At 51.9% G+C, this 25,742-nt stretch overlaps 11 protein-coding genes across 11 annotated transcripts; 7 read left to right on the top strand and 4 right to left on the bottom strand.

Annotated features, from left to right (window-relative positions):
• Positions 1–34: 34 nt before the first annotated feature.
• Positions 35–3,377, top strand: BD324DRAFT_650411 (hypothetical protein; the record flags this gene model as incomplete). The annotated part of the gene is made up of 14 exons (XM_022018142.1): positions 35–54; positions 112–436; positions 489–962; positions 1,015–1,130; positions 1,172–1,273; positions 1,309–1,369; positions 1,412–1,545; positions 1,585–1,732; positions 1,778–1,880; positions 1,930–1,997; positions 2,046–2,339; positions 2,387–2,512; positions 2,561–2,627; positions 2,677–3,377. The coding sequence occupies 14 exons, from the start codon at positions 35–37 to the stop codon at positions 3,375–3,377; spliced, it is 2,739 nt and encodes a 912-aa protein (XP_021871855.1).
• A 191-nt stretch (positions 3,378–3,568) lies between these two features.
• On the top strand, positions 3,569–4,490 carry BD324DRAFT_623602 (hypothetical protein). Its single transcript, XM_022015606.1, has 5 exons — positions 3,569–3,736; positions 3,819–3,929; positions 4,078–4,139; positions 4,197–4,272; positions 4,338–4,490. Exons 1-5 carry the CDS (start codon positions 3,585–3,587, stop codon positions 4,408–4,410), a joined length of 474 nt encoding a protein of 157 aa, XP_021871856.1. The 5' UTR covers positions 3,569–3,584; the 3' UTR covers positions 4,411–4,490.
• A 9-nt stretch (positions 4,491–4,499) lies between these two features.
• Positions 4,500–8,539, bottom strand: BD324DRAFT_656128 (hypothetical protein). The gene is made up of 6 exons (XM_022018835.1): positions 8,009–8,539; positions 6,086–7,957; positions 5,767–6,046; positions 5,652–5,719; positions 5,161–5,605; positions 4,500–5,111 (listed from the first exon to the last, which is right to left on the bottom strand). Exons 1-6 carry the CDS (start codon positions 8,232–8,234, stop codon positions 4,577–4,579), a joined length of 3,426 nt encoding a protein of 1,141 aa, XP_021871857.1. The 5' UTR covers positions 8,235–8,539; the 3' UTR covers positions 4,500–4,576.
• A 99-nt stretch (positions 8,540–8,638) lies between these two features.
• BD324DRAFT_600265 (SacI homology domain-domain-containing protein) lies at positions 8,639–12,217 on the top strand. Its single transcript, XM_022013915.1, has 21 exons — positions 8,639–8,854; positions 8,918–9,106; positions 9,154–9,245; positions 9,294–9,316; positions 9,364–9,410; positions 9,457–9,507; positions 9,557–9,738; positions 9,792–9,892; positions 9,941–9,975; positions 10,023–10,186; positions 10,229–10,460; positions 10,509–10,607; positions 10,661–10,856; positions 10,901–10,922; positions 10,973–11,074; positions 11,123–11,190; positions 11,248–11,420; positions 11,465–11,494; positions 11,546–11,629; positions 11,681–11,860; positions 11,917–12,217. The coding sequence occupies exons 1-21, from the start codon at positions 8,784–8,786 to the stop codon at positions 12,140–12,142; spliced, it is 2,367 nt and encodes a 788-aa protein (XP_021871858.1). The 5' UTR covers positions 8,639–8,783; the 3' UTR covers positions 12,143–12,217.
• Positions 12,218–14,155, bottom strand: BD324DRAFT_623606 (aldehyde dehydrogenase). The gene is made up of 9 exons (XM_022015607.1): positions 13,896–14,155; positions 13,788–13,846; positions 13,579–13,737; positions 13,134–13,525; positions 13,059–13,085; positions 12,829–13,005; positions 12,671–12,772; positions 12,518–12,624; positions 12,218–12,462 (listed from the first exon to the last, which is right to left on the bottom strand). Exons 1-9 carry the CDS (start codon positions 14,070–14,072, stop codon positions 12,238–12,240), a joined length of 1,425 nt encoding a protein of 474 aa, XP_021871859.1. The 5' UTR covers positions 14,073–14,155; the 3' UTR covers positions 12,218–12,237.
• A 95-nt stretch (positions 14,156–14,250) lies between these two features.
• On the top strand, positions 14,251–15,429 carry BD324DRAFT_623607 (50S ribosomal protein L30e-like protein). The gene is made up of 4 exons (XM_022015608.1): positions 14,251–14,557; positions 14,777–15,048; positions 15,110–15,166; positions 15,239–15,429. Exons 1-4 carry the CDS (start codon positions 14,318–14,320, stop codon positions 15,378–15,380), a joined length of 711 nt encoding a protein of 236 aa, XP_021871860.1. The 5' UTR covers positions 14,251–14,317; the 3' UTR covers positions 15,381–15,429.
• A 4-nt stretch (positions 15,430–15,433) lies between these two features.
• BD324DRAFT_405163 (pyridoxal phosphate-dependent transferase) lies at positions 15,434–17,840 on the bottom strand. Its single transcript, XM_022012696.1, has 8 exons — positions 17,523–17,840; positions 17,224–17,473; positions 16,944–17,168; positions 16,790–16,894; positions 16,606–16,740; positions 16,372–16,553; positions 16,193–16,321; positions 15,434–16,135 (listed from the first exon to the last, which is right to left on the bottom strand). Exons 1-8 carry the CDS (start codon positions 17,645–17,647, stop codon positions 15,652–15,654), a joined length of 1,635 nt encoding a protein of 544 aa, XP_021871861.1. The 5' UTR covers positions 17,648–17,840; the 3' UTR covers positions 15,434–15,651.
• BD324DRAFT_405014 (hypothetical protein) lies at positions 17,792–19,392 on the bottom strand. Its single transcript, XM_022012695.1, has 4 exons — positions 18,536–19,392; positions 18,130–18,158; positions 18,005–18,073; positions 17,792–17,943 (listed from the first exon to the last, which is right to left on the bottom strand). Exons 1-4 carry the CDS (start codon positions 19,135–19,137, stop codon positions 17,936–17,938), a joined length of 708 nt encoding a protein of 235 aa, XP_021871862.1. The 5' UTR covers positions 19,138–19,392; the 3' UTR covers positions 17,792–17,935.
• Positions 19,393–19,804: 412 nt separating this feature from the next.
• Positions 19,805–21,321, top strand: BD324DRAFT_578648 (MoaB/Mog domain-containing protein; the record flags this gene model as incomplete). Its single annotated transcript, XM_022013334.1, has 10 exons — positions 19,805–19,920; positions 19,973–20,014; positions 20,072–20,110; positions 20,165–20,203; positions 20,259–20,335; positions 20,421–20,689; positions 20,758–20,873; positions 20,926–21,005; positions 21,069–21,145; positions 21,238–21,321. 10 exons carry the CDS (start codon positions 19,805–19,807, stop codon positions 21,319–21,321), a joined length of 939 nt encoding a protein of 312 aa, XP_021871863.1.
• A 329-nt stretch (positions 21,322–21,650) lies between these two features.
• Positions 21,651–23,923, top strand: BD324DRAFT_623624 (hypothetical protein). Its single transcript, XM_022015609.1, has 12 exons — positions 21,651–21,948; positions 22,071–22,127; positions 22,173–22,178; positions 22,232–22,285; positions 22,347–22,352; positions 22,405–22,491; positions 22,536–22,775; positions 22,820–22,833; positions 22,884–22,959; positions 23,008–23,061; positions 23,115–23,233; positions 23,284–23,923. The coding sequence occupies exons 1-12, from the start codon at positions 21,868–21,870 to the stop codon at positions 23,741–23,743; spliced, it is 1,254 nt and encodes a 417-aa protein (XP_021871864.1). The 5' UTR covers positions 21,651–21,867; the 3' UTR covers positions 23,744–23,923.
• A 499-nt stretch (positions 23,924–24,422) lies between these two features.
• Positions 24,423–25,661, top strand: BD324DRAFT_578973 (uracil phosphoribosyltransferase-domain-containing protein; the record flags this gene model as incomplete). Its single annotated transcript, XM_022013350.1, has 7 exons — positions 24,423–24,574; positions 24,742–24,796; positions 24,895–24,988; positions 25,051–25,129; positions 25,213–25,268; positions 25,329–25,474; positions 25,563–25,661. 7 exons carry the CDS (start codon positions 24,423–24,425, stop codon positions 25,659–25,661), a joined length of 681 nt encoding a protein of 226 aa, XP_021871865.1.
• Between the last annotated feature and the right edge of the window lie 81 nt (positions 25,662–25,742).

A 25,742-nucleotide genomic window follows, 5' to 3' on the forward strand; every position in this document is an offset into this window, starting at 1 on the left:
TCGCTAGAGTGTCAACCCGTGTAAAGCGCTCATCATGGACATCACTTTCGAGAGGTGAGTCAAGGTTCTCAAGGGAATTCCGTGAAGCCCATTGACTCGTGCCGTCTTAAGCTTCGCCAAACTCATCTATCGTCTGAGCCATCCTCCCCAAGCTCGCTCCCGTGAAAACCGCACGTTCACTCCGGCGGACATCTTCACTTCATGGCTGAATCATTTGGACCGACCGTTACCCCCTGGTTCGGGCAAGCATGTCCTTCGAATCTTGTTTCCGCATGAAGGCTGCAGGAGACGATACGGAATGAAAGAGATGAAGCTTGCATGTGAGCTGGAGAGGATACTACGCATCAAAGGACTGTCAAGATGGGACTCTGCTGGTAGTCCAGGCGGTGGAAGTGGCTGTTTGGGCTTGGAGGTGCAGCGGGTCTGCAAAGAGAGGGTGAGACGAAGCCGCGAATAAAGACAGCACGACTGATCACCATCATCCCCAGACAACCTCTAGAGTCTCCAGTCTGACACTAGCCGAAATCGACCTCAGACTGGATCAACTGGCGTCATATTCACCTTTCTCTCAGCTCGAAGTCCCTCCATGTGATCCGCCCTCTCAGACCGACATCTTATCTCATCTGTTTCGAGATTCCAATCTCTCCTCATACGCATCGGGACTTCTTATACAGATCATCTTACAGGACATCCGACCGTTCCTTGACCCCTTGCCGAAGCTGGCCCTCCGGAACGCGACATCTCTCTTGAGAATGAAGTCCACTCATGGTCCACCTCAGCTGGATCTGCTGTCCGCCATGAGAGCGTGGGACCCTCGTATGGCAGACATGTTCGTTGATGGTAAAGGTGATCTGGACTGGTGTGCGGATATGGCAGAAGCGATGCGGAGTTGGGACGGGGAGGAGCCACTATCTTTAGATGAATGTGTCTTTGCTGGACCGGTAATTGGCGTCAATGTTCAGGTGAGTGCGGCTCGTGATCGAAACGCCTCTGGAGTCCTGAATGAGATGACAGATCCCCAAATGCCTCAAAGGTCGATCTGTCGAGGCTGTGTTGGATTCCTTCTGTCGCAAAAGATACGGTCCAGCTGTAGGGACGATATGGGCTGAAACGAAATACGATGGTTATCGGTGAGCCTGACCTCGATGACTTTTTGACTCATGCGATAAAGGATGCAGATACATGTCGAGGTCAAAAGTGATAATGACATTCGAATCACAATCTTCAGCAAATCGAAAAGGAATGCAACGATCGACAGGATACACACCCATTCGTGAGTCATGATGAAGAGCCATCCTTGACCGCCAGCATCATTCTTGCTGCTCTGGGCTTGCCAATACATCACGCCTTACCGCAGCATCCGCGCCTGGTACGGCGCTTGTCAGAACGAGGACTGAAACGACCAGTCCAGCGATCGGTCATTCTAGAGGCAGAAGTAATACCTTATAATGAAGGCCACCGACAGGGAGGTCGGGGACCTGGCATTGAAGAGTTCTGGTGGCTCGGCTCAGCGGGGGTAACGGGCGGTGAGGAGAATGGCGATCCGTGAGCCACGCTGCTCGTAGTCAATGCTCATTGCGCAAGCCATGCCGAGGGACCGCTCGATCCCAATCGTCACCTGTGCCTCGCTTTCTTCGATATCCTTCATCTTGATGGGCACAGTCTTCTCACAGAGGACTACGAACGCAGGCGTCAGCTCTTGGAGTCTGTACTCCAGCCGATCGAAGGTTTCGTGAGTTGCACAGATGCGGTCTGGGATACCGCTGAGGCGACTCAGGCTTCTTTGGCAGAGCGAACGGCGATTGATCTGGGTGTCGGTCGGAGCGTAGCTCTGCAGGCCCTTCAGGTTGTGTTCGACAAATGCAACGAGACTCGATGTGGTATGACGCCTCTTCGCGAACAAGAGGATCCGCTGATTGAGTCGCGCAGAGGGTCTTGTCATAAAGGCTGGTCGCTCCTCGTATATGGATCCTCGCTGGAGATGGGTAAAACTCAAGGTATGCACATAAAATTTGTTGCTCTCGTCCTCTTGACACTTTCGACAGAAAGATTACATTCCGAACCTTGGCGACTGCATCGATCTTGTGCTCCTTGGCGCAGGCTGGGACCCAGATCGCGCCCGAGGTCTTCGAGTCGACACTTCGGTGTTGACGACTTTCTACATTGGCGTCCTTACGAACCACGAAAAAGTCAAATCACGGCTCGAGAGTCCCCATTTTGAGATCCTGTTCCCTGTGTCTTACGGCCTCGATAGAGACGCGTTGGAGATGGTCAATTCGAAGATAAGGCTCGGCTCATGGCGGACCAAGCCATATGACAAAGACGATCCGTTCAAGCGCGTGAGCAAGATAGTTGCTTGGCATTGAATTTTGCTTATTCGTGCAAGCGGCTGATCGGGCTGTCTTGGACTTACCGAATGCCAAGAGGGATCAAGACGCCTTCGATCCTGTTCGAGAAGCCGCTCTGTGCCGAGATCATGGGTGCGGGTTTCCTCAAGCTGCCCTCGTCGCAGGTGAATCATATCGCCCGCTATCATGAGATATACTCATACGTTCACAAGCTTTATGAACTCCGCTTTCCCCGGCTTCAAAAGATCTTTGACCCATCTGAAAGGTCATACGCCGACGGTCAGTTGGTTGGTGCCTTGTGTGGACCAGTGCTGAGTCTTGACTCTAGCTCTGACGTCCACCGCTCTCATTGCCGCGGCACATCAGTCCTTGGGCTACAGCTCTGGGACGGTGAATCCTCACCCTTCACCTCAGGACGATTCGATCCGTGCCCTCTGGCGTTCAGCATCCGCAAAGACCTTGACTGATATAACGGAATTTCCTACGCCGAGCCCCGAACGACCTTCGCCCAGACGTATGCAATCTGCTCCGCAGCTGCCGACGTTCAAGCCTTCACCGCGGACCCCATCGCCTCGGAGCAGACAACCTCAAGAAAGTTCGCCAATATTTGGGCTTCCTTCTGCCCATCAATTAGCGAACGCGCTCACCACGGACACAACCTCCTTTCAACAGAGATCGTTTGTGAGCCCGGAGAGCGAGGACGTGGAGTGCGCAATGCCATTCGGCAGCGTTACACAGACTCTGAACGGTCTGAAACGCCTAGGGTCTCCAATAGCGGCAACGCCGCCAAAGGCAGCAAAGCATCAACACTCTCCTCTACGGCCAACTTCCCATGTGTTTACACCTCCGCTCACTTCGCCCGTCCTGGGACCGAAACCGTCCCTGCAGTTAGCGGCGAGCGGCTCCCCTTCTCGATCCATTCTGCGAAACCTCGAAGTCAACTCTAACCTTCGAAACGCACCTCGATCCGCTTCTAAAGCCTTATCTCTCCGTTCGCGGATTCGCATCGCCTTACAAGGAGGACGATGATCTTCCGGTGTCGCAATGTCGTCTTGTAGCTGCATACCTCGCACTGTCATACCCCCTTCCTTGTTCAGATACTACGTTGTAGCTCGCGCTGATATGCCAATGTATGCCACGAGCATCAAGCGGAAGCAAAATTTCCGATAGTGCGGTCTTCAAGCGCATGAAATGCAACAAGCCCATCACTGCAACCTTTTCAAACACTTTACAAACATGCCCAAAGTCGTATCGAGGGCTGTAGTCTCCTCGTCCGAGTCGGCTCAACCTACTCAATCCGCTAGAGCAGTCTTGCGCTCCTACTATTGTCTCTGTGGAGATTTCGTCCTTGTCATCCAGGGCAAATTAGACAGACTACCTAAACGGAAGTGAGTGAACCTATGCTGAGGCAACTCCGATCCTAGAGGCTTGTCAGAGTGTTTGTGGAAAAAGCTAATATAGAGTGATCAGGCATGACGGGAGTTTCATCATTCGAGCGCAAGCCGGGAAGAATCCCGTTACGCAACCAGCGCGTAAATTCAAGTTGAATGCTCGACCTGGCGAACGATGTTTGATAAAGAGGTGAGTGGTGGCTACAAGAGGTATGGGGGACCTGTGATTTCCCGAGGATAGTAAAAAGAGAGAGAGAGAGAGCGCGAGAGATAGAGAGGAAGGGGACTGAATATTTCAGTCAGCAGCGAGAAGAAGAAGAGCTGACACCATGTCGTAGAAACGGTACTCAGGATCTTGAAGTCAGACAGCCATTCGTTTGTGGGCGATGTAACACGACGGGTGAGCGGAATCCACTTCGAACGACTTAGGGCCATCTAACGGCGAGCTTGCATCTAGTGGCGTATCAGACTGGACCACCGCCATCTGGAGAATCTCCCTTCCTTTATATCCCGAAAGGATCTATGACAGAGCTGTGAGTCTTCACAGGCTGTCTCTTGCCATATTCCCCCCGGGATATCCCTGCTGATTCATCTCCAGTCAAGGGAGAATACCGCCCGATGCCTTCGACGGCGAGGAACACCTTCCCGCGAAGGAACTGCTGGGAGAGTGAGCCTACCAACGCGGGAATGTCATCATAGAGCCAAGCTCCTATCTCAGTTCTGGACACCATCTTGTTGCAACTTTTATATATAATCAATTGTATCCCTATGCATTCATATTAACCTTGGTAGTAGATTATACCATGCTTTTCAAACTGCTAAACGTGTGCGGCATCATCAACTCGTCCTATCCATGTCCATACTGTTGCGTCGACTGACCGCAGTTGATACCGGCCTCGAGTTACCCCTGTCTGCATCCCTGCTGAATCCATGCCTGCTTGCACTCCGACTGGCCGCGCGAATGGCATTGGCCACTGCTTGACCATACGTCGGAGGGACCTCTCCAGTTTCGGTCTCTTGCCCGCTCATCAATCGATCGTACACAATGTTGCGCTCAAGCAAAGTGTCATCGTTGGTTGATCTTTCTTTATCCTTTGCTTTCCTCGAAGCGGATTGATGATATGTTACATCCCGTTCAAATGACGATGGCCCTCGAGAAATGGCCATTGCGGCGGCGATCATCGGGTCGGTACTGCTTCCAGTTGGCTGCGCACGGAGTGCAAGCAGGGCACTCTCAGTCCGATTTCGGTTTCCTCCATGAACCGAGCAAACGCCTGCGGTCGGAGCACTGGCCGGATTGTTTGCCGCGTATGTCGGCAACGAGTTATACGAAGGATTGACACGGCAATCGAGAATTTTGATGGGTGTATCGCTGGCCTCGGTCAGAACAGCAAATTCGATGGGGATTGGACAGCACCCACATAATAATATCAAATTGCTTCCTCTTCCCCTTGGCATCCAGAGCCAGATCATCTCCCCGTTCGACCCGAATGGTGACTTTAAGGAAGTGAGACACCACGATGCTCGTCTTCTCATGCTTGCTGGTGACTTTAATCATACTGGCACAATCTGGTATGTGAAGCGATTTCTCAAAGTGCCAAGGACCCATCGGGTCCATCAACTGAGCGTATTGCCAATCTTTGCTTTCTGCCTCGTCCAGATCAGGTGGCGGATTGCTCTGCGCGGCTTGGGCGGCAAGCGAGGCCAAAGGGGAATCTCTAGCAGCGTTCGGATCGTCAGATAAGATGGGAAGGAGAGGTAATTCGCCCATGTATTTATCGTGCTGCTTCACAAACATGAGGACAAACTTTCGCGGCGTTTCATGTCGAGTGATGCGTTTTCCGTGAGCATAATAGTCAATTTTCTCTGCATTTCGTTTGAGCCCAAGATAAAAAGGCAAGGATAAGCTCACCCTCGAGTATGGCGCTCAGTCTATGGACTTTGCACTTCGAAAGTGGCATCAGGCGGATGCTTATTGGTCTTAGAGGAACTCAGCGGGGGTCAAAACATATGCAACACGCGCTCACATTGTCCCCCCGATCGGGACTGCTCTGCCGCCGAGATTTATCAGATACCTCAATTGGTCCTCCCATTGTCTTTCGACGACGATGTTGTCGGTCTCTTCCATGTCATCCTCCGAGGGACTAGCAACGATGATGACTTCGGTATCTTCTGTCAAATTCGGCGTCAAAGCGCCAACCCGGACAACAGTCGCTTTGAGCTTGTAGATTACAGAACCAAACTCGGTGTGGAGCGTGGGAGGGGATCCAACGGGGATGGTGAAGGAGATCGGGTAGTTGTACGTCCCTGAGTTTAATGAGAGGGTATACACACCGCCGAGCTCACCTTTGCGGAATTCCTTCCAATTATGTATATCCTCCTCATCCGCAGGATGCTCTCCAATACCGAGTGCATCAGTCAGCACTTTCATGCCCTTATGTCTGCCCCGCGCTCTGCTTGGGCTCCGATCATCGTGATCTCGCGTACGAGATGCTCCTTCTCTATCAATTCGCCCAGGGCTGCGCGTGCGATCTCTCGACCTTCCGGGACGAGAACCTCCCCGGGCGGGAAGGCCGTCATCTTCATGGTGAGCTCCGAACCGCGATAACGAGGCGTTCGAGCCGATCCGCTCCATTGGCAGACCTGACGGTTGAATTGAAGCGACAGATGCAGAGCGCGAGGCTTGGCGAGAAGGATTTCTCGACCTGGATTTTGAGGAAACCCTGTCTTTCACTGCACCGAGAGCGGCAGACAAACTGAATCTGGATGATCTCCTACCTCTATTATCTTCTAGCTCCGCAGCAGGCAGTGTCTGGCTGGCTCGTCTCGACTGATCACCAGCAGTACGCTGCGTGGAGAAAGAAACGGATCGGGATGACGACTCAGATATGTGTCGGTTCTCGATGGCCAGCGGGGGCCGATGGAGATCCTCAGGTTGACTCGAAGATCCCCGGCGGCTGTTCAGTACCATGGAGACCCCAGAGCCAATGCGAGATCCTTGGCGAGACCGCTGCGCAGTGGGAGGATCCGCATTGCTCACTACCCGTGCGCTAGACTCAGAATTCGGGGCTGGTACATCCCCGAAAGCCTGAGCTCGCTCGCTCATGGGCGAGGCAACCATTGGCGCCGACCCCGAATCTGTACGTGCTGGCGGTGGCGGAAGTCGCGAGTCATCTCTGAAGATTGCGTCGGTGGAGGCATTAGGAGAGTTGTGTGCTGTGACAACTGCAACTGAGCGGTCCGGAGCAGGGGTCTGGTTACTCGTGGTTCGGCTCATTGTAGGGAGTTGCTCGTGCCTAAGTGATGGAGACGATGCGGAGTGATCAGACTGCATAGTTCGCACGGAGGCAGCCCGCTGTGAAGCTGGCTCTGGTGACATGGCCGAGGTTGTAGCGGGGATGTCACTATGAGTCTGACTTCCATCGGCAAAGCAGACGGAGCCTCTGTTACTGTGGTGTGGATGTTGAGAATCGTGGTGATGAAGTATAGACGCTCCTGGAATCGTATCACGTCGTTGACCGATGCGACGAGTGACTTCACTGGATGTCGGTTCTTCCTCGATGCCCTCTTCGTCTTCATTGGCCACTGTTGGCAAGGTTGTAGCAGGATGATGGACCAGATTCGACCTTCGCTCGGTGGAAGTGCTACCATCACGATTAGATGGAGCTCGACTGGTCGTCGCTGATGCAATGGGTGTCAAGTCGGGTTCTCGTGAAGGTGGCAGAGGAGAATGGCTAGATCTGGGTGAACGATTGAAAGAGGGTCGTCGGGAGTTTTGGCCACTAGGTAGGGGTGTGTACGCTGGAGAAGGTTCATTGGGATGTATGTTGAGATCTCTCAGCCTCGACGTCAATTCTCCGTCGTCATCCAGATCCTCCTCATCGAAAGAAGGGCGACGAGAGAATCCATCTCTGTGCCAGGATGATCGGTCGTGCGTCCCTGGTAACGCGCTTGCACTCCGAGCCATGGACGAAGACTCAGGCATCATCCATCCGTCCTCGTACTCGGCCTCATCCAGATTCAAGATCGCCTCCTCACCTGCATCTTCGCCAGGCGAGATATCGTACTGAGATGCATCGATTCCTCCTGGTCCTACAGATGCTGGTCGGCGAGTTGAACGGGACCTGGATCCCGCCTCTTCTAAAGCCGAGAAGAAAGTGGTCGTTTCTTTCATCAACTGGCGCTCTTCATGCGTCTCCATGTGTCGAGGTCCAATGCCTGGTGTGAGTGAATCAGGATAGAGGTCTCATCGGAGGCCATGATGCTCACCCTCCGGCCATTCTGTCCTGGTCTTAGCTTCCAGCTTTATTTCAATCTTTCTGATCCTGGTTGGCTTCGCGAGACGAAGTGTTAAGAGTCCACGGAGCTGCGCAGGTTGCGCATCTGTGCCGATGACCTGGGGTCTTCCACGAAAGTCCAAACCAGTGGTCGGACCTTTGAGAAAGGTTACTGGCTCGGTCAAGCGGATCTGAAGCTGTTTATCCGACTTGACCATCTCGGAGGGTGATCCAGCTTGCCGTTCGAACGCTTTGTGCTGCCCGTGTTGAGCCGCGATCCACTCACAAGCGATGTCTCCGCGAGAAGAAAGGAACAAGCGATCTCGAAACGAGCAACCGGTTGCAGAGCTTTTAAGAATTCGCTCAGCGTGGCTCCAATATAGCTCAGTCCAAGATGATCATGATAGCTCCTGAGCCGACAGATCTGTTGCTCCGAGAGCAGCTATACACATGGTACGGTATAAGATGCCCAAGAGATCCATCCATACAATGGATTGAACATTTTCCCGCCCCCACGTTATACCGCTTCTCGCTGCTCGCTGCTCAACTTTCCCGTCGGCTAAAAGCCACAAAGGTCTATATTTGGTTCCGTGTGGACGGAGGGCCATGCTACGTTCTACTTCTTATATTGATACTGCACGCGATGAGCTGCTGGTAGAACAGGCAGCGGACGATGAGGCGCAGTCACATCGCCTCTTAGACCATTTGAAAGACGTATGTAATTGACCCCTGCGAGCGCTGGTCACGGTCCAGGCGAGAGCGTCACCATGTCCACCTCCAGTCCAGGCGATGATGGAACCACTTCATTGTCCAAATTCACCCTGTTCGAAACTAAGAGGTAAGAGGATCGCGAGAGAATCTCGGCGACTAAAGGTATTAATGCTGAGCTTCAACCTTTTAGTCGGTTCTACATTACCGCATCGACAGGGAGCGTTCACCGCATCCTTAAGATTGATCGCACAGATCCAACTTCCCTCAATGTAGTGGAAGATACAACGACCTATGATGCAAAGGAGCTAGATCAGCTGTTACGGATGGTTCAGGATGGTAACAAGAGTCAAGGTGGCTTGGAGAAAGTCCTCGAGTTCCAGTGAGTCCCGTCCTGGGAGTGTGTCATTGAGGGCTAAAACGGGACAGTGGGATCGTTGGATTCGTCAGGTTTACAGCGGGATGGTACCTTATCTTAATCACCAAGCGGTCGGTGGTCGGACTCCTAGGTGGACACTATAGTGAGAAATTTTCCTGTGCAAGCAAGGCCCGTTGCTGACCCAAGCCAGTCTACCATTGTGATGAAACCACAGTATGCCTAACGCTTTTGTACGATGATCCTTGCTGACATTCCTCCAGCTCTTGACGATAGCTTCAAAGACGGAAAGAACCGCTCAGGAGACGAAGTCAGCTTATCACTTCTCCTTGTATCAACAGCTGACGCACGGGCAGGCTGCTCAACATCTTCCAACAAGTGGATCTCACGAAGAACTTTTATTTCTCGTGCGTTAGGCTCTCCTCAAGGCAAGGGAAATCGCCAACTCATCATCAGATACTCTTACGACATCACGAATACCTTGCAAATCAACCTGACGGTATCTGCCGCGCAGCGCAAGTGGAACACCCGTTTCATGTGGAACTACCACCTGGCGATTCCAGCGTTCAACCTCGAGGAGACACAAGATCGCTGTAGATGGGTGTTGCCCCTCATCCATGGCTTCGTAGACCAAGCTAGTGAGCTATGTCGTGCCTCAAGGACATCGGAAGCTAAAACTGAAGGAATCCAGAGATCAACGTTTTCACTCGAACAGTGTATTTGACACTCCTGGCGAGGCGGTCGAGATTCTTTGCGGGGACCAGATTCCTTACGCGAGGTGCCAATGACAACGTGAGTGTCCATCAGCCTTGAAACCATTACAATGCTGACTCTCCACAGGGTCACGTGGCGAATGAAGTGGAGACTGAGCAGATGTGAGCTTCGCTCAATAATGGTAATGGCAGTTTATTGATTACCGTAGCGTATCTGAACCGCTCGCCACGCCATTTGGTGCCAAGTCGCCGTACACAAATGGCAGCGTTGCGGGTTACGGCGGATACACGAGCTTTGTCCAATACCGAGGGAGTATACCAGTCATGTGGCACCAAGAGAGTACACAATTGACTGCCCGACCGCCGATCGAAAGTACGTCCCTCACACAATGGCTGCTCTGACCATTTCTTGTAGTCACGATCAAAGACCCGTTTTATACGCCAGCGGCGAAGCATTTCGACGACCTTCTCGGGAGGTATGGCGCTCCGATTTTCATACTCAACCTTATCAAAGCCCGTGAGAAGGAGCCGAGAGAGTCGAAGCTGTTGTTCGAATATGGTCAATGCGTGGCATATTTGAACCAGTTCTTGCCTGAAGACAAGAAGATGAGATATATCGCTTGGGACATGGCTCAGGCGGCGAAAAGGTGACTTGGATCTCCCCAGCGAGGGTTGTGTGCTGACAGCCGTTCCAGTGGCCACCAGGATGTCATTGGAGTGCTCGAGGACATCTGCGAAGAATCCCTTCAAGCGACAAACTTCTTCCATGGAGGTCCTTCACGGTCTGAGAATGGGTCAGCTACCTCTCTCGCATTTGGATTTCAGCTGACACTTCTATAACTTACAGCTCTGGCTCTCGTCGAGATCAGGTTCTCCTGCAACACGGCATCTTACGCGTGAATTGCGTTGATTGCCTCGATCGGACCAATGCAGCTCAATTTGCTATTGCCAAGAGGGCGTTCGGACATCAGCTCCATGCCCTGGGATTATTGGGTAGTCCGAATCTGCCATTCAACTGTGATGCCGTGGATGTATTGACAGAGGTCAGTTGAAGGTCCACGTTTGAACCGCAGCTGACCCTGACCAGATGTATCATGATCACGGCGATAGTAGGTCATTGTGCAGAAGATCCGGCCGCCGTCCCTCTGACTACTTGAAGCGCTCGCTTGGCAGTACACAGGCAGTGCGCTCGTCAATCGAGTAGATACGTACAGGCGTACAAAAGCCGGTCAATGGAGCAGTCATTCACGAGATCTACTTGGTGGGTGAGACGGGTCCAGGTATTGAAAAGGATGCTTACCTGTTGCAGAGAATATCAGAAGATTCTATAACAATTCTATGCTTGATGCCGACAAACAAGCTGCCATAAATCTCTTCGTGAGTGAGGTGCTACTCACAGACCCCTGGCACAGTTTGTTGATGGTCCACGCGCAGCTCGGAGTAGAGTCTGCAGCGCCTGTCAAGACGTCTCGGCCGCATTATCGGCAATGGTACAATACTGCTCATCTTGATCCTCCAAAGACGGACAAGCTTGCGCCCGTGAACCAAGTCTTCAAAGAGTATTACAAGCCACATATCTTGTCGCAATTTGGGCGCCTGTATGCCTTGTGAGTTGGCTGAAGACTGTTCGAGGCGTGGCTGAGATTCGCAGCACAATGAATTCCACTACTCGCTTCACGGTGTGAGCTACTGAATCACTCAGTTCTCTGTTTACGAGCTCATCACTTCTCAGTAAACCCAAGAACGAGATTCTTCACAGTCCATTCGAATCGCGAATACCCCTAGAGCTAGCGTCGCCGACCCGCGAACGTCCGCCGTGAGCTCATACACTTCCCAACTTTGCCACGGCTCACTGTCACTCTTACAGACCCCTACGCCGGAGTGCACGCCGCTGGGCTCATCGTGCTGAAGAAGGCGATCCCACGGAAGAAGCTGCGCAAACTGCAGAGACTGGTCCGACAAAACGCGAAACTCATCCTGTGGACGAGCTTGTGGCATCACTGCTCGATCCACCAGACATCGAACAACGAATCCAAGAATATGATTGGTGAGTTCATTTCAAAGCTAGCTAGCAAGAAAGCTCACGCGATCCTTGTCCAACAGGTACACCCACTACCCCGTCGATGACCTCACGTCACACACCCTTGGTGAAGAAAAGGATCTGCAGCTGTATATCCGAGCAGCCAGAATAGCCGATGGGGACGGTGTAGATCAGATGTTGACGAATATTGAGACGAATCCTGCACCGGTCCCGATAATTACGAACCTTGACAGTGAAGATGTGGTCAAGGCCAACACGCAATTTTACGAAAACTGGCTAAAGGCTTAGATTGGACACTGTTGTATTGTTGATACGTTCTATCTCATCTTGTCACAAAGGTTGTATACTCTATACATGCATGGTAAGCCTTCGCAACCTCCCACTCATGGTAATCGACGGCAGACGCCTTTTGCTCGTGTCAATTGGTCGTATCCCAGCGTAGAGAGTGTAATGCCCCGACCTGAATTCTTGACTCCGGTCCATGGGAGAGCTGGCTCAGGCGCGTCCGCACGATTGAGATAGACCATCCCACATTCCAAATCCTCCACAAAATGATTGAATGCGTTTATGGACTCGGGATTAGAAGGAGATGTCCAGATGGAGGCGGTCTGAAGGTGGGACATTAGGAGGGAAGCTGCCTAGGACAGCCAGGAAATAGCTTACAAGACCATATGGCGAGTCATTCATCAAACCCAATGCCTCTTCGTCCGACTCTACCTTCATAATTCCCACGACTGGTCCAAATGTCTCTTCCATCATGATTTCCATTTCTACCAGGATCAGCTGTCGTCCCATTGGGTGGTACGCTCTGCTCACCATGCGTGACATTCACCAGGACCTGAGGACCAACCATCGATGTGCCTTCTTTCGCTTCTGCGAATTCTGATTCAGCCAAGACCAACTCGGCTCCAGCGGCGACTGAAGGAAGAAAATTTAGCACGCGTCATTATCGGTATGGAGGACATTGGACTCGCCTGCATCGTTGACTTGCTTCCTGATTCTCGAAGCGCTCGCTGGACTGACGACGGGTCCGAGGGTCGTCTCTGGTAGACTCGGATCTCCAAGCTTATATTGCTTGGCGACTTCGACAAATTTCTTGACAAATTCATCGTATATCGAGGAGTGGACGTAGATACGCTCGACAGCGCAGCCTGCAGCTTGAATCAGCCCGCCATCCGCCTCGGTGGACCTGAGGCGACCTCACAAGATTGACCAGAGTTGAACATGGCACCTGGGGAGCAGGGGTAAGCCAAGCATTGAGCGTTTCTTGCCAACCCACCATCGACGAGATTCTCCGCCGTGTACGCAACATCCGCATCTTCCCTGACGTATGCAGGATCTTTACCCCCGAGCTCCAGACCGATACCTTTGAAGCCTTGACCTCGACTAGCCGCTTCCTGGACTGCTCTACCACCGACGACACTTCCTGTGAAACAGACAAAATCTATCCTTGGATCCGTGACAAACTTCTGGAGTGTCATTTCCTGAGATAAATGAATGACTTGAATAACGTTCTGAGGGAGTCCAGCGGAGATGAAAGTGGAAAGGAGTCGTTCGGCTGGGACAGGGGTCTGAGGCGCGGGTTTAATGATGACACTGTTCCCACTGAGAATGGAAGGGAGAACAGAGTTGATCATGGTGAGGAAAGGAAAATTCCAAGGAGTGATAGCACTGACATCAAAATTTAGCAGAAGCCTCATCGCAGAGACTAGTTCGTCGCTCACGCCACTACGCCTAAAGGTTCTCGAACGATGCTCATGTCAAAGTTGCCTGAACCTGGCTTGTCCTGTGGGACCGGCTTCAAGCAGTCCTTGGCGATTTTCATCAAATGTCGTGCACGATAAAGAGTGCCGGATATCTCGCCTTTACAGCTCGAGATGGGTCTGTAACATGCGATGAGTGATGATCCTCTGTTTCACGGAACAGGTCCCACCTGCCCATCTGCGAGGAGATATCCTCCGCCATAAGGTCAGTGAGCTTTTCAAACTCAGTCTTTGCACAGATCAGTAAGTCAAATACAACAGAAAGGATTGGAACTGACCGTCCATTTGTCGGCTATGTCCAGACGATCGTCCAATGAGACTTTCCTCCAAGCCTTTTGAGCTTTGACAGATTCGCCAATGACATTCTCGAGTTCTTGCTCGCTGAGCAGTGGTCGTGTGAGCAAGGGCTTTTGCGTATAGGGAGAGATGGTGGTCTGAATAGATGTGTTGGGCATGTTGTAGGTGATGTCTGATCAGTGGCGAGAGCGACTATGATCTATACTGTCACACTGTCGAGATGACCAAAGACAGAGAGAACATACCGGTTGAACTCGCTCGCTTCAGCCGCGGCCGGCGATCAGGTCAATGCCACGTGACCCACCTGAGAATTTTCATTCGATCATGCTTCTGGCCCGCAGGTGGTGGTGGTATCCTCAACGTCGATTCATCAGTGGTCATCTACAGGGGTACACTCGTCACCATGTCCGAAGCTGCTACACCCAAGAAGGAGAAGAAGGACAAGAAACGAAAGTCTGAAGCCGCTGAGATTACGCCTGTAGCTCCTCCAGCAGAAAGTGCCAGTGCCGAAGCGTTGGAGATGCAAGTGGATGGTGAAAAGGCTTTGAAGAAGGCTAAAAAGGAGAAAAAGGAGAAGAGGAAGAGCGTAGGAGGAGCAGCTGGAGAAGGTGGAGAGGATGGCGAGGGAGGAGATGAGAAGAAGGTGAGAAGGGGGGAATTGAAGGAATCACACAACGTTTCATCGAAGCTGACAATTATGAACCCTACCTGGAATTTTCTGCTCCCCATCAACTCCACCACCACCACAACCACCCTATCTCTCGCTGGCTGTATCTCTTTCGGTCTTGCGACTCCTCATGTCCTCGTTCGCTACTACACTGCACTCTGTTCTGGCCTCTTTGCCTCGCTTCACTCGCCCCAGTCCGAGTTCCATGTCCCTCTCGATGCTATATCACCCATCGCTTCCCCCTTGGCCAATAAGAAGCTCTCCAAAAAGCTGTTCCGGACCGTCAAGCGATCTTCCAAACTCCGTCAACTTCGTCGAGGAGTCAAAGAGGTAGTCAAAGCCTTACGGAAAGGCGATCAGGGTCTCTTGCTCCTGGCTTCCAATATCACTCCGGTCGACGTCGTCTCTCATTTACCGTTGATGGCGGAGGAAGCTAAAGGTGTAGAGTATTGTTGGGTTCTGAGCAAGTGAGTCGGATTGCGCTTCCTGCTGGCTTGGATCTAGATGACTGATATTCTTGTGCATCAGGGAAGAGCTCGGCGCAGCCAGCGGAACGAAGCGAGCCACGTCTGTCGTATTGATATCGTGAGTGTAGGATTTACTTCCCGTTCTTCCATAACTATTGCCTTGTCCTCGCTGACGTTGGTCTGCCACCAGATCGATTCAGCAAAAGCGCACGCCGAAAGAAGGAGGAAAGCCAGCTCCGTCCGCAGAGGATATTGCAGAATGGAAGTCAGGTCTCGACGAGTGTCTGGCAGAGGTCAAAAAGCTCGACTTCTCAGCGGGCATCAAGTACTAAGGTGGTGTACTAGGGATATTTGATGTATTGCATGAGACTTTGCCCAAAACGGAGCAGACTGCATTGGTCATGATATTGAAACTCAGAAATAAGTACAACAACAGCGCCATGATAAGAGTACAGATTGATGGGTGGTAAAAGCATTCCTATCAGATCCCAAAAACGTTTGATATTCTAATCTGCGAGCAACCCTTCCTGAGAGCAACGTTGTCGTCCTTCGGGAAGAGTCGCCCGCATTTCGATGGCTCTCGTTGCGGGGGGGGGAAAGCGCTTACCCCATGCCCGCCCCAATGCTCGCCAAGATGGCCTCCGCTTGCCTTGCAATTTGAGCTCTCTCTGCAGCCTTTCTGACCGCTTGATCCAACTCCAAATCCTCTTCCATCCTCCTTCTCTCTTCTTCCTCTCTGTCCCTTTCTTCCTCTTCTGCTCTCCGCTGAGCTTCGATCGCACTTGCGATACTGTTCTCCATCAACATTCTATCTTCCTCTCTCGCTTGATCAGCTGCCAGAGCTTCTGCTTCTTCTCTAGCCGCAGCTTCCTTTGCAGCTGCCAATGCGAGTTCCATTGCGAGTTGTTGAGCCTGGACTTGTTCGGCTTCGTGGATTGAGGCTAGGACGGCAGAGTCGATAGATCGTGCGAGTTGTTCGATTTTGAGAGAATTGAGCGAGCCTAACGAGAAGGATCCATGGGGTAGTAGGTATATATGTCGTTTGGTACCGAGGATATCGTTGATGATCGGAGACAGCAGGGTTGTGCTGAAAAGCAGAAGATAAGCATCCACGAGCGAAAGACGACCCATATGAACGGCTCACCAGTACAAACCCACAGAACGCTTGATATGTATCCAATTACCAGGCGTCTTGAATTTGTTCGCGAGGAGGTCATACAACTTGTCACGGACACTCCGTAATCGACCCGACATGGCTTTGATCTCGTTGAGCCTTGACACAGCATCAGCGGATGTCGCAAGTGTCAGAACGAGGCTACCCACCATGCAGGATGCAATTTAGCGTCAGACAGGATGACATGGGCAATATGAGCACCCCATGGCGAAGGATGGACATGCATCCCTCGAGCGACTGCTCGTAGTTGAGAATCGACGCGGGACTTGGTTTCTGGAGACTGAGAGACGACAGACAATATAGAGGGGGAGTCGGAGTAGAGACCCATCATCTGTAAAAGGGAAGTATCAGGTTCATGTGTTGAAGCCCCTTGAACGACTTACAGCATCAAAGCTTTGACACAAAACAACCGGAAGACCCTCCTGAGCCATGAGTCTAAGTGGCTGGGCATCCTTGACAGCATCACCGGTCGCCAAACCCTGGAAAGCGAGCACGACAAGAGGAATGAGTGATCGTTCCTGCCAGGCATCAGTCATGCCGATCATGATTCAGAGTGGCTCTGCACACCTGCAAGATCGTGGTGATCATGCGCCACTGCGCATCCGATAGGTCGACACCGGTCGGAACGCTTCCACTGACATACAACATCACCACGGAGCGAGCAGGAGCAGCCTGTACCGTCGTCAGTTGTCTGCGTGCCGGAGGATTCAGTCAAGCTGACCTGTAGATCCGCCTGCAGTCCATCAAAATCTACAGCTCCAGTCTTCCGATCCAAATATCGATAGTGTCGTATATCTAGCCCGGCATCGCGCAATGTAGAGGTGTCCTCTTCCGTCGTGGGACTGGGAAGGTATATTGACCGACTAGAAGGACCAGAAAACCGGGACAAGAAAGTCCCTGCAAGTCGCAAAGCGCCCGTCAAAGTGCTCGCTTGAATCGCGGCGATCTATGAAACATGTTAGATAAGGACGCACATGCTGTGTAGTAGCAGATCAACTCGCATTCTCCAGTTTCAACTTGGCATGATCACTGCCATAAGCAAATTTGATCCCCTCAGCGAGAAAACGCTCGTCTCCCCAGACGGGCAAGGCATCTCGATTGAATAGTTCAGCATTGCGGAGCTGTTTTTCCGCATGTCGGACCGTTGGAGGCAAGAAAGGTTTACCGGAGTCTTCCCTGAAACCAGGAAGTGACAGGTCGATTTTGGACGATGACGCATCTGCATTATACGCTGCAGAAACTCGACTGGCTCTGTTTAGGTCATAAGAATGGCTCTACATTTGAGATTAGTATCACTTACGGATCAGGTCGAGCCGTCGGCAATGCGGACCAAATATCACGCGGGTCAGTGGCTTCTCCTTCGCCGGTGCCTCGACCTTGGCTTGCAGATGAGAGCTGGGAAGACTGTCGGCTTCCGTACCTCATGACAGTGCCAGATTACTCCACTCACCTGCTGCAGAACATCCATCAGTAGACTGTTTTGAGCATCCAGAGTCATCCCGTTGATCCCTCCGCCACTCATCGCACTCTCGGTCAGCTGAGCCAGGGCAGTCGTAGCGTCCTGGCTCCCAGAGTTAGCGGCTCGAGTGGCGTGCAGGATCGTTTCCATAGCCGCAGTGGAGGCGGAATCGGGATCCAAAGAGGATCCAGATCGAATGAGTGACTCCAATGCTTGGATCCGAAGTCCAAGCTCTTGATCTATAGGAATGTCCTTCAGAGAGCTAGAGGGAAGGGTCAGAAGGGCCTCAACTGCCTATGGGTGGAGGATGGGAAATGACCCACCCTTTCTTCTTTCTCTCCGGTAACACTGGTGCCTCCATTCTGCACATGCCGGGAACGCCACGTTTGATACTGAGACGCAAAGTTATCAGATTCATGACCAAGATGAACAGGCAATTAGGACACACCATCTATTACACGGGATATTTCTATCGCACTGAACAACATCAACGCTGATACTTGCTGCCTTGAGAAGTCTGGAAACACTCACATGCTCTGAAAACGAGAAAGGCAGCATCGTCAACATCATCGTCTAGCCGCGATGATTGAACTTCGAACTTACGTTTCTGTAGGACATGATCAGCATTCATAAGGTGAAACGGCCTTAAGCACAGACATCACTCACTCTGCGGTGGCACTCTGTGCGCATGAGATTGACCATCAGCGTGCTGCCCCAAGTAAGAGTCTTGTCAAGCCCCCACCTGTACAGCTTCTAGAGGATCACTGTCAGAAAGCTCCGTTCGGTCAAACATTGCAACTCACAATACCGTTCTATTCCTCTTCCTCTTCAATTTACCGTCCTCAAATACATACTTTGGATCCATGAACGCTCCATCCCCATCACCATCTTCTCCATCGAGATCGACTTTCCGTAGTTCCTCTTCCCCATCATCACTACCCTCTGTCCCGTCTCCAGATTCTGAGAACTTTACGGATCGTTTCCGTTTTCTCTTGACTTGGACTTGTCCTACCGCCTGCGGGTCATCCTGTCCACTTTGTTGATCGTCCGCTGATGTCTCGTCTCTGTCTTGTCCTCCTCTTTCTTCCTCCTCATCTTGATCTATCAAGGGCGATAAACCAGGTTGCGATCGTAGGTAGTTTACAATCTCCTCTCCTGTCACTTCGTCGATCCTGGATAACGCAGCGAGGTTCGCCAGTGTATCTGGGTCAAACCCCTCGCTATCCTCGACCATGTTCTCGAGGCCTATCTGAGCATCCGTGTCGCCCTCCTCAGGACCGATGACATGTCCAGCTTCCACTTCTACACCCTCATCGCCATGTATTGATCCAACAGCCTCGGGTTGGTCCTCTTGATGCAATTGATTTTCCAGCTCTTCGGCATGTTGTTGAATCTCACCCAGGCCAATGATCCCATCCATGCTCTCATTTGCATCCTTCTCTGGTTTCTCCGACATGTTGTGGAAAGCTCAAGAGCCCCCACGGTCCTCTCAAGACGGTCAGACCGTGGTTGATCGATTATACTACAGGACCACCAGCTGGGTCACTTGGGATACTCCCCAGGTGGATCGTCAAAATTGAAAAGTCGCAAAGATAGGAGTTTGCAAGCGGTATCACTATCGCCGAAAGTCGTCCAAATGGGTCAAAGAGAACATGTACGAGTAGCCAAGAGACAGTAGATGACAAAGAGAACAGAACTAATGCGGGAATGATGCCGACGTAAAGTGAGAGATGGATAGCAAAAGCTGAACTCGAGGCACTGAGGGGATCAAGCTATCGCTGCTGTTGACGACCTTTCTGCAGTGAATTTTTTTGCCGAAAACAGCAAGAAGAATGGCCACCGCGAGATGAGATCCATCACGTGACTTTTAGTGATCTGCAGCGTCATCGCGGATCGAGCTGCCGGGCGATCATTATATCTGGGGAATGGAGGGTGTGTCATAGCGCCTACCGGGACTTCACTGAGATCAACGGGCACCATTTAGACTGATGTATCTCTGGCGGACCTGTGCGAGATACATACCCAAACAACAGACCTTGTTCAGAGCGCAGACTAGGCGTATCGGTTTATCCTCATCTCGGCCCATCTCGCATTCACTATACGTCCCGATCGCTCGACGCACCATGGCCTCTTCATCGACTGAGCAACTTTCCAAGCTGGAGAAGACTGATCCAGCAAGTGTGAAGAGCCCATTGGGGGAGGGCAAGTATATCCAGACTGCGGGCTGTATCATCATCGGGTCAGTGAAACTATGTTTTGGGTCGGAGAGATCATTGCTCAAGTCGGGATAGGGACGAGGTTCTGAATGGCAAGACCAAGGACACGAATAGCAAGTGGGTCGATGTCCAGCTAACTGTTGCATCTTCTCTCATATGTTGATATCCTTACAGTTTCTTCGCCCAATATTGCTTTGATCTGGGTATAGAGCTGTGGGTGACAGTGACATTTGCTAAACGCCAGTCAAGCTGATCGGACGCTTGCAGAAAACGCATAGAGGTGATTGCAGATGACGAAGAGGAGATGTGAGCGGTCTTTTTAGTTAGTTGGCGACACCTGTCATGCTGATGATCTGATCAGCGTGGAGGCTGCTCGGCGTATGACGGACAAGTACGATTTTGTGGTTACTTCAGGTGGTATTGGTCCGACACATGATGGTGAGTGTAATTTCGAGTGACCAGCAGGACTTGGTCACTTCTTGCTGCTTCCGTGATGTAGGTCTCCCCACTGACACGAAGCCAGACATCACCTACCCCTCTCTTGCTACTGCTTTCTCCCTACCTCTCGAATATCACGAAGAGACTGGTCGCCGTATGTGGGCTCTAGCCTCACCAGAAAGGAAAGAACAGTTATCGAAGGCCACTCCCGCGCAAAAAGAAGCCAGGGATCGGATGGCCTTGTTTCCGACAGCTAAAGGGGGTCATGGGAGTGATGGAAGTGGTGGTTCAAAGAGCGAAGTAATATTTGTAGAGGAAGATAAGTGGGTCCCAGTGGTCAGGCTGGGAGGGAAGGTGAGCGGGTTCGACCACCAGAGCACTCACGTTTGTACTGTGGATGCGGACTGACGCTCCTGCTACAGCTCTGCATTTTCCCGGGCATTCCGTCCCTGTTCCAACAGCTCTTACTCGGTTTGACTCCTTATCTACCGCTACCACCTGCTTCGTCCAAGCCTTTCCGTCACCTCATCTATACAAAGTGAGTCAGAAAGGGTCGATCACATTTAGGATCGATGCTCATCTATCACCAGACAACCAGAATCGGTGATCGCACCATTCCTCACTGAACTCCAGGCACGTGTCAAAAAGGAGGGCATCAGAGTGGGATCGTGTGAGTGATGTGCTCGCGCACAAATGCTCCAATCAAAGCTGAAGGAGGAGATCATCGTTGCAGACCCATACCTGTACTCTGGAGTCCATGTCAGTCTCATAGGTCACGATGTAGAGCGGGTCAAGGAGTTGGGTCAAGAGGTAAGCCGGGCTGAGAGTCAAAGGGAGGAGTGGTTCCATGCGGATCAATTCTCCCTCTCACTCGCTTAGCATTTGACTGACATCTTGGACAGGTCGTCAAAGAGCTAGATGGTCAGGTCATCTCTCAAGGTCGTTTGGGTGAAGGTGGATCAGATGAGAAATCTGGGTCCACGTAGTATCAGCACTAAGAGGACAACAATGTATGTATGTATTCAGTCTGTCCCGCTGGTGGCGATAGAAACGCATTATGGACTGATTGCGGATGATCCGATCAAATGGAAAGCATCCTTTCATTTCATCCACCCTTGACGACGAAGACCCACGCTGAGCGTCCACTGAACTCCGCTTTGCTCATCATCATCTTCATCACCTCTCATCGGCTGAGCAGGCAGGTCTTAACGATCTCGCGTTGAGGAGTCAACCTGTGGTGTGGCAGGGCTGAGTGAGTGAGTGAGTGAGTGTTTCATCTAATTGCATGTCATGTGCCACCTGTCGACTCTCACAGGAACCATCCATCTATCGCTCTCTCTCCTTCTTTCTTCCCATCTCTTCCTCATACAAACCCATCATCGTCACTCCATGTCTCAACGTTCTGCACTCCTCTCTGGCGCTTCCTAGATATCTCACAGCTGCGAAAGCCACGAGTCGGACGTTCTCATCCTGGTCAACACACTAAGTGAGATTCCGCCTTGTTCTGAAAAGAACCTTGTGATTGCTACACGATGACAGTGTCTGTGTCAATGACAAGACCTATTGAGCACGCCATGCTGGCGAGAGCTATTGGATACTCCAACTTTGAGATCGTGAGTGGCCTGCATTCATCTCCCTCGGCCATAGCCTCCCCCCGACATCGACGACACCCTCACAGGGAATCAGCGTTGGTTTCTGATCCTGGTTAAGCTGATAATGGACCCCTCGATCGCAGTATGGACCCATTCTCATCGGCACATTCCTCGGCGTCTTTGGTTGCGGAGCAGTCGTGGTGAGCGTCTCCCGATTCATTCCAAATCTGCTGACATTGTCCTAGCTTGGTGTAGGCTTTTCAGACTCGAGGCACACACTGCTCGGCTGATATTTTGACTCCAGACATTCATGTACCTGGATCGATATCGCCAGTCCTCATGGTTCAGTAAGAGCTTGGTACGTCAGCTGTTGTGGCACATGCAGGCTAAGACTGACTGACTGACTGTATAACTCGCAGCTCATCGTCAGTCGTCTACCCAGCTCACTGCCACTACTCATACTAATTCTTTCTCTAGGTGGTGACTCTCCTCAATATCGCCCAGAGCGCCTCTGACTGTTCCCGAGTGCTCAAAATACTGGTGTATTACCCGAACCTGCGCTACGTAAGTCCGCTCAGAAAGCTCTTCATCTCAATCACGCTCTTCAGTTTCTCGATCTTCGGACCCGCCCAGAGGAAATCATCAGTCCCGTGCTGTCCATCTTGATTTGCACCATCGTTCAGCTCTTCCTCGTCGATCGATGTCTACTCTTCACCCGTATCAATCAAGTTCCCCTAGAGCGTACGTCGCCTCACGCCAAGCTCTCTATCTGGCTCATGGGAGGGCTTCTCTGCATCGGCGTTGCGTTGAGCTTTGCTGGAGGACTGGGAACAGCTATTGCATTGCACGTGAGCCAGCGACTGAGATCCACGGTAAAGCTGACATCTGGCAGGACCTGGACAGCTTGTCAGTTCAACTGACATAGTCACATGAACCACCCAGCTGATAGGCATCAGTCTCCAAGCGTTTCGAGGCTTCAATCCCACTGGGACGTTTCCGACACTAGCCACGATCTGGCTCAGTGCCTCTGCTGTCAGCTCGCCTTTGCTTGTCAGCGAGATGGAAGCTGACAGCTCGCAGGCCACGGACATTCTCATCTCGAGCGTGATCATCTATCAGCTGTGGAACGCCATCGTGAGCTATACTGTCGTAATTATCACCGGCCAGTGGAGCTCACCAACCCCCAGCACGATAAGAAGAAGCTCATCAAAAGCCGAATGTTGAGCTCCATGATGACGGTCATGATCCACGGGGGGCTCGTCTTGACCCTGCTTCAAGTGGCAATCCTAGTCACCTACTTCCAGTCGTACGTGTCACCTAATGAAAGAAACTGGAAATGGACACTCATCGCCACAGCGACTCTGCATGGTCCGACTTCCCGACCATTTTCATTTCCAAGGTCTATTCGTTGACCCTGCTCGCTTCGTGGATTCTCCCTCGCCAGACCCATGACATTCCCGCTCCGCGACAGAAGGTCCTTCGTCGAGCACATCTCTCCATCCCTATGACGGCCGATCTGCCCGCTCCCATCGATCCTGATCAAGGCCGACGAAACTACACCGAGCCCCGATCGCTCTTCACAGATACAGAGCTCAGTGTAAGAAAGTTTCCCCGAACGTCAAGTATCACGGAGGGCTGCGAGTCTGTTGAAATTCGAAGTCCACGAACGTTTGGCGAAGTCTCTGGACTACAGCTGGAAGGGGTGACGGACGAGGTCACTTCGATGGACTATCAGAGGCCTGAGAGGTGGAGAAGTGATCAGGCGCCACTCAGCGATAGGAGTTTGAAAGTGGTAGAGGAGACCAGTCAGGTCTGAGACGATCGAGAAGAGCAAAGAAGGAGGAGACACTGGAAGGTGGCAGGGTTACTCAGCTCAAACGATACGGAGGGCGTATAACGACATGGGCATTTCATTTTTGGGGGGCAATTGTATTCTTACTGGTCATATATTTTAGGGGATTTCCATCCTTGCGGTCGCTTGTACTATGCATCAACGTGACATGGTAGTATCAGGTGATGAGAACCCTTGTGCGGCTTGACATTTGCGCTGAATCAAAACCAGCCTGCTCTGGATCTCTCTTGAAGGCCAGGCCAAGCCATCATTCCAGTCGTCGCCACCGTTCGCCACTTTCCCCTCGATCCTTTCTGACTGCCGTAAACCCCGTTTCAGCGGATCAACGGAAGAGCGATACTGGGTAGGGGCTGGCTTTCGCCTCGCCTTCGATCGTCTCTTGCCTGTCGCTCGCTCTTCAAGTCACGATCTTCTTGATATCCTACTCTGACTTCACTCTGCTCGCCCTACTTCTCTCGAGACCCTAGCCCCTAGTCCACACCACGGTGAACAGTACAAGGTGTTCACAATCCCATCGGTAGACGCGCATCGTTAATAATAACCGTAACCGCCCGCCGCCGCCGCCGCGAACCCGAGAAGCGATAACAAGGTATCAATTGAGCATCCCCACATATCGACCGACGCACAAACGGTCAAAGTCACTATGAGTCAGTCCACGTCACATCCGTCATCGTCATCGTCGTCATCACCAAACGTACATGTCTGTACGCATCCACTTGTACTGTGCAAGTTGACCCAGTTGAGGTTGCATGATTTACCTGCGAAGGATTTCAGAGAGGGCGTCAAGGCTATCGGGTGAGTCTGGGGCGAAGCGAGAGCGAGAGCGATAGCCAGTGGTAGAGAATCAGCGATGCACACAAAGAGAGTTCACCGGCACTACTATTCCCAGCCCTATCAAACTCACTAGCAACCGCGCGGATTCTTGTTCTCCGTTTCTGGCTGATGACTGACAATCGTCTCAGATCCATGCTGGTCTATGAAGCCTCGAGGAATCTTCCCCTGGCTCCAGTCCCAGATGTAAGTCTTTCCTCGGGTCATGAGTGCCGAGTTCAAGCCTCGCTACACCACCAAACATCTACGTCCTGCACTGTACGTTAACGCGGCTCCCTCTTCAGCTGCAATCTCCCATTGCGCCGTTCACAGGACACGCTGTACCCCTCAGCATTGGGCTCTCGCCCATCCTTCGAGCAGGAATCGGATTGACCGATGGTGCGTGCTTTATTCTCACGTGTCCTGCCATTCGAAAACGCTTGCTGACTCCCTTGGTCCAGCCGCTTTGGACATGTTCCCCGATGCTACTGTTCTGCACCTCGGTTTGTTCAGGGACAAAGCGACCTTACAAGCTATCGAGTGAGTGTCCTCATGGTGTGGCGTGGCATCTTTGTACAATTCCTGAGCTTCGATCGGACTTATAATACCCGTGATTCTTGCAGGTATTATTCCAAACTACCGACTGAGGTATCCGCAGACCTTGTCTTTGTCCTTGACCGTAAGGTTCTCCTAATACACCCTCTTGGAACAACTTGCTGAAACAGTGAATTTGACACAGCTCTCATCGCGACGGGAGGAACAGCCATCGCAGCTCTTGCCATGTTGACGGAATGGGGTCTATCACAATCCCAAATCAAGATCATCTCCGTGTTGGGAAGTAGCCAAGGCGTCGAGAAAGTAGTCAGCGAGTACCCTGGTGTCGAGGTGAGTGGGGCGTGAGGCCCCGTCATGCCCGTGCAGCGTCGTTCTGTCAGCCTTGGGAAAAGGGTGTGACTGACCCTGACTCCTCTAGATATACATTGGAGCTGTGGACCAAGAGCTCACGTCGAAAGGTTACATTTCGCCTGGTCTAGGAGACGCAGGAGATAGATTATTCAGCACGGCCAAGTGATGGTGAATGCCATGTTTTTTCCTTCATGATCTGGATACGACTCCGATGAGACAGTAAACCGTCAATGTCCCAATGCAAAGT

This window comes from Kockovaella imperatae (genome assembly GCF_002102565.1).
Source record: "Kockovaella imperatae strain NRRL Y-17943 chromosome Unknown BD324scaffold_5, whole genome shotgun sequence".
NCBI lineage: Eukaryota > Fungi > Basidiomycota > Tremellomycetes > Tremellales > Cuniculitremaceae > Kockovaella > Kockovaella imperatae.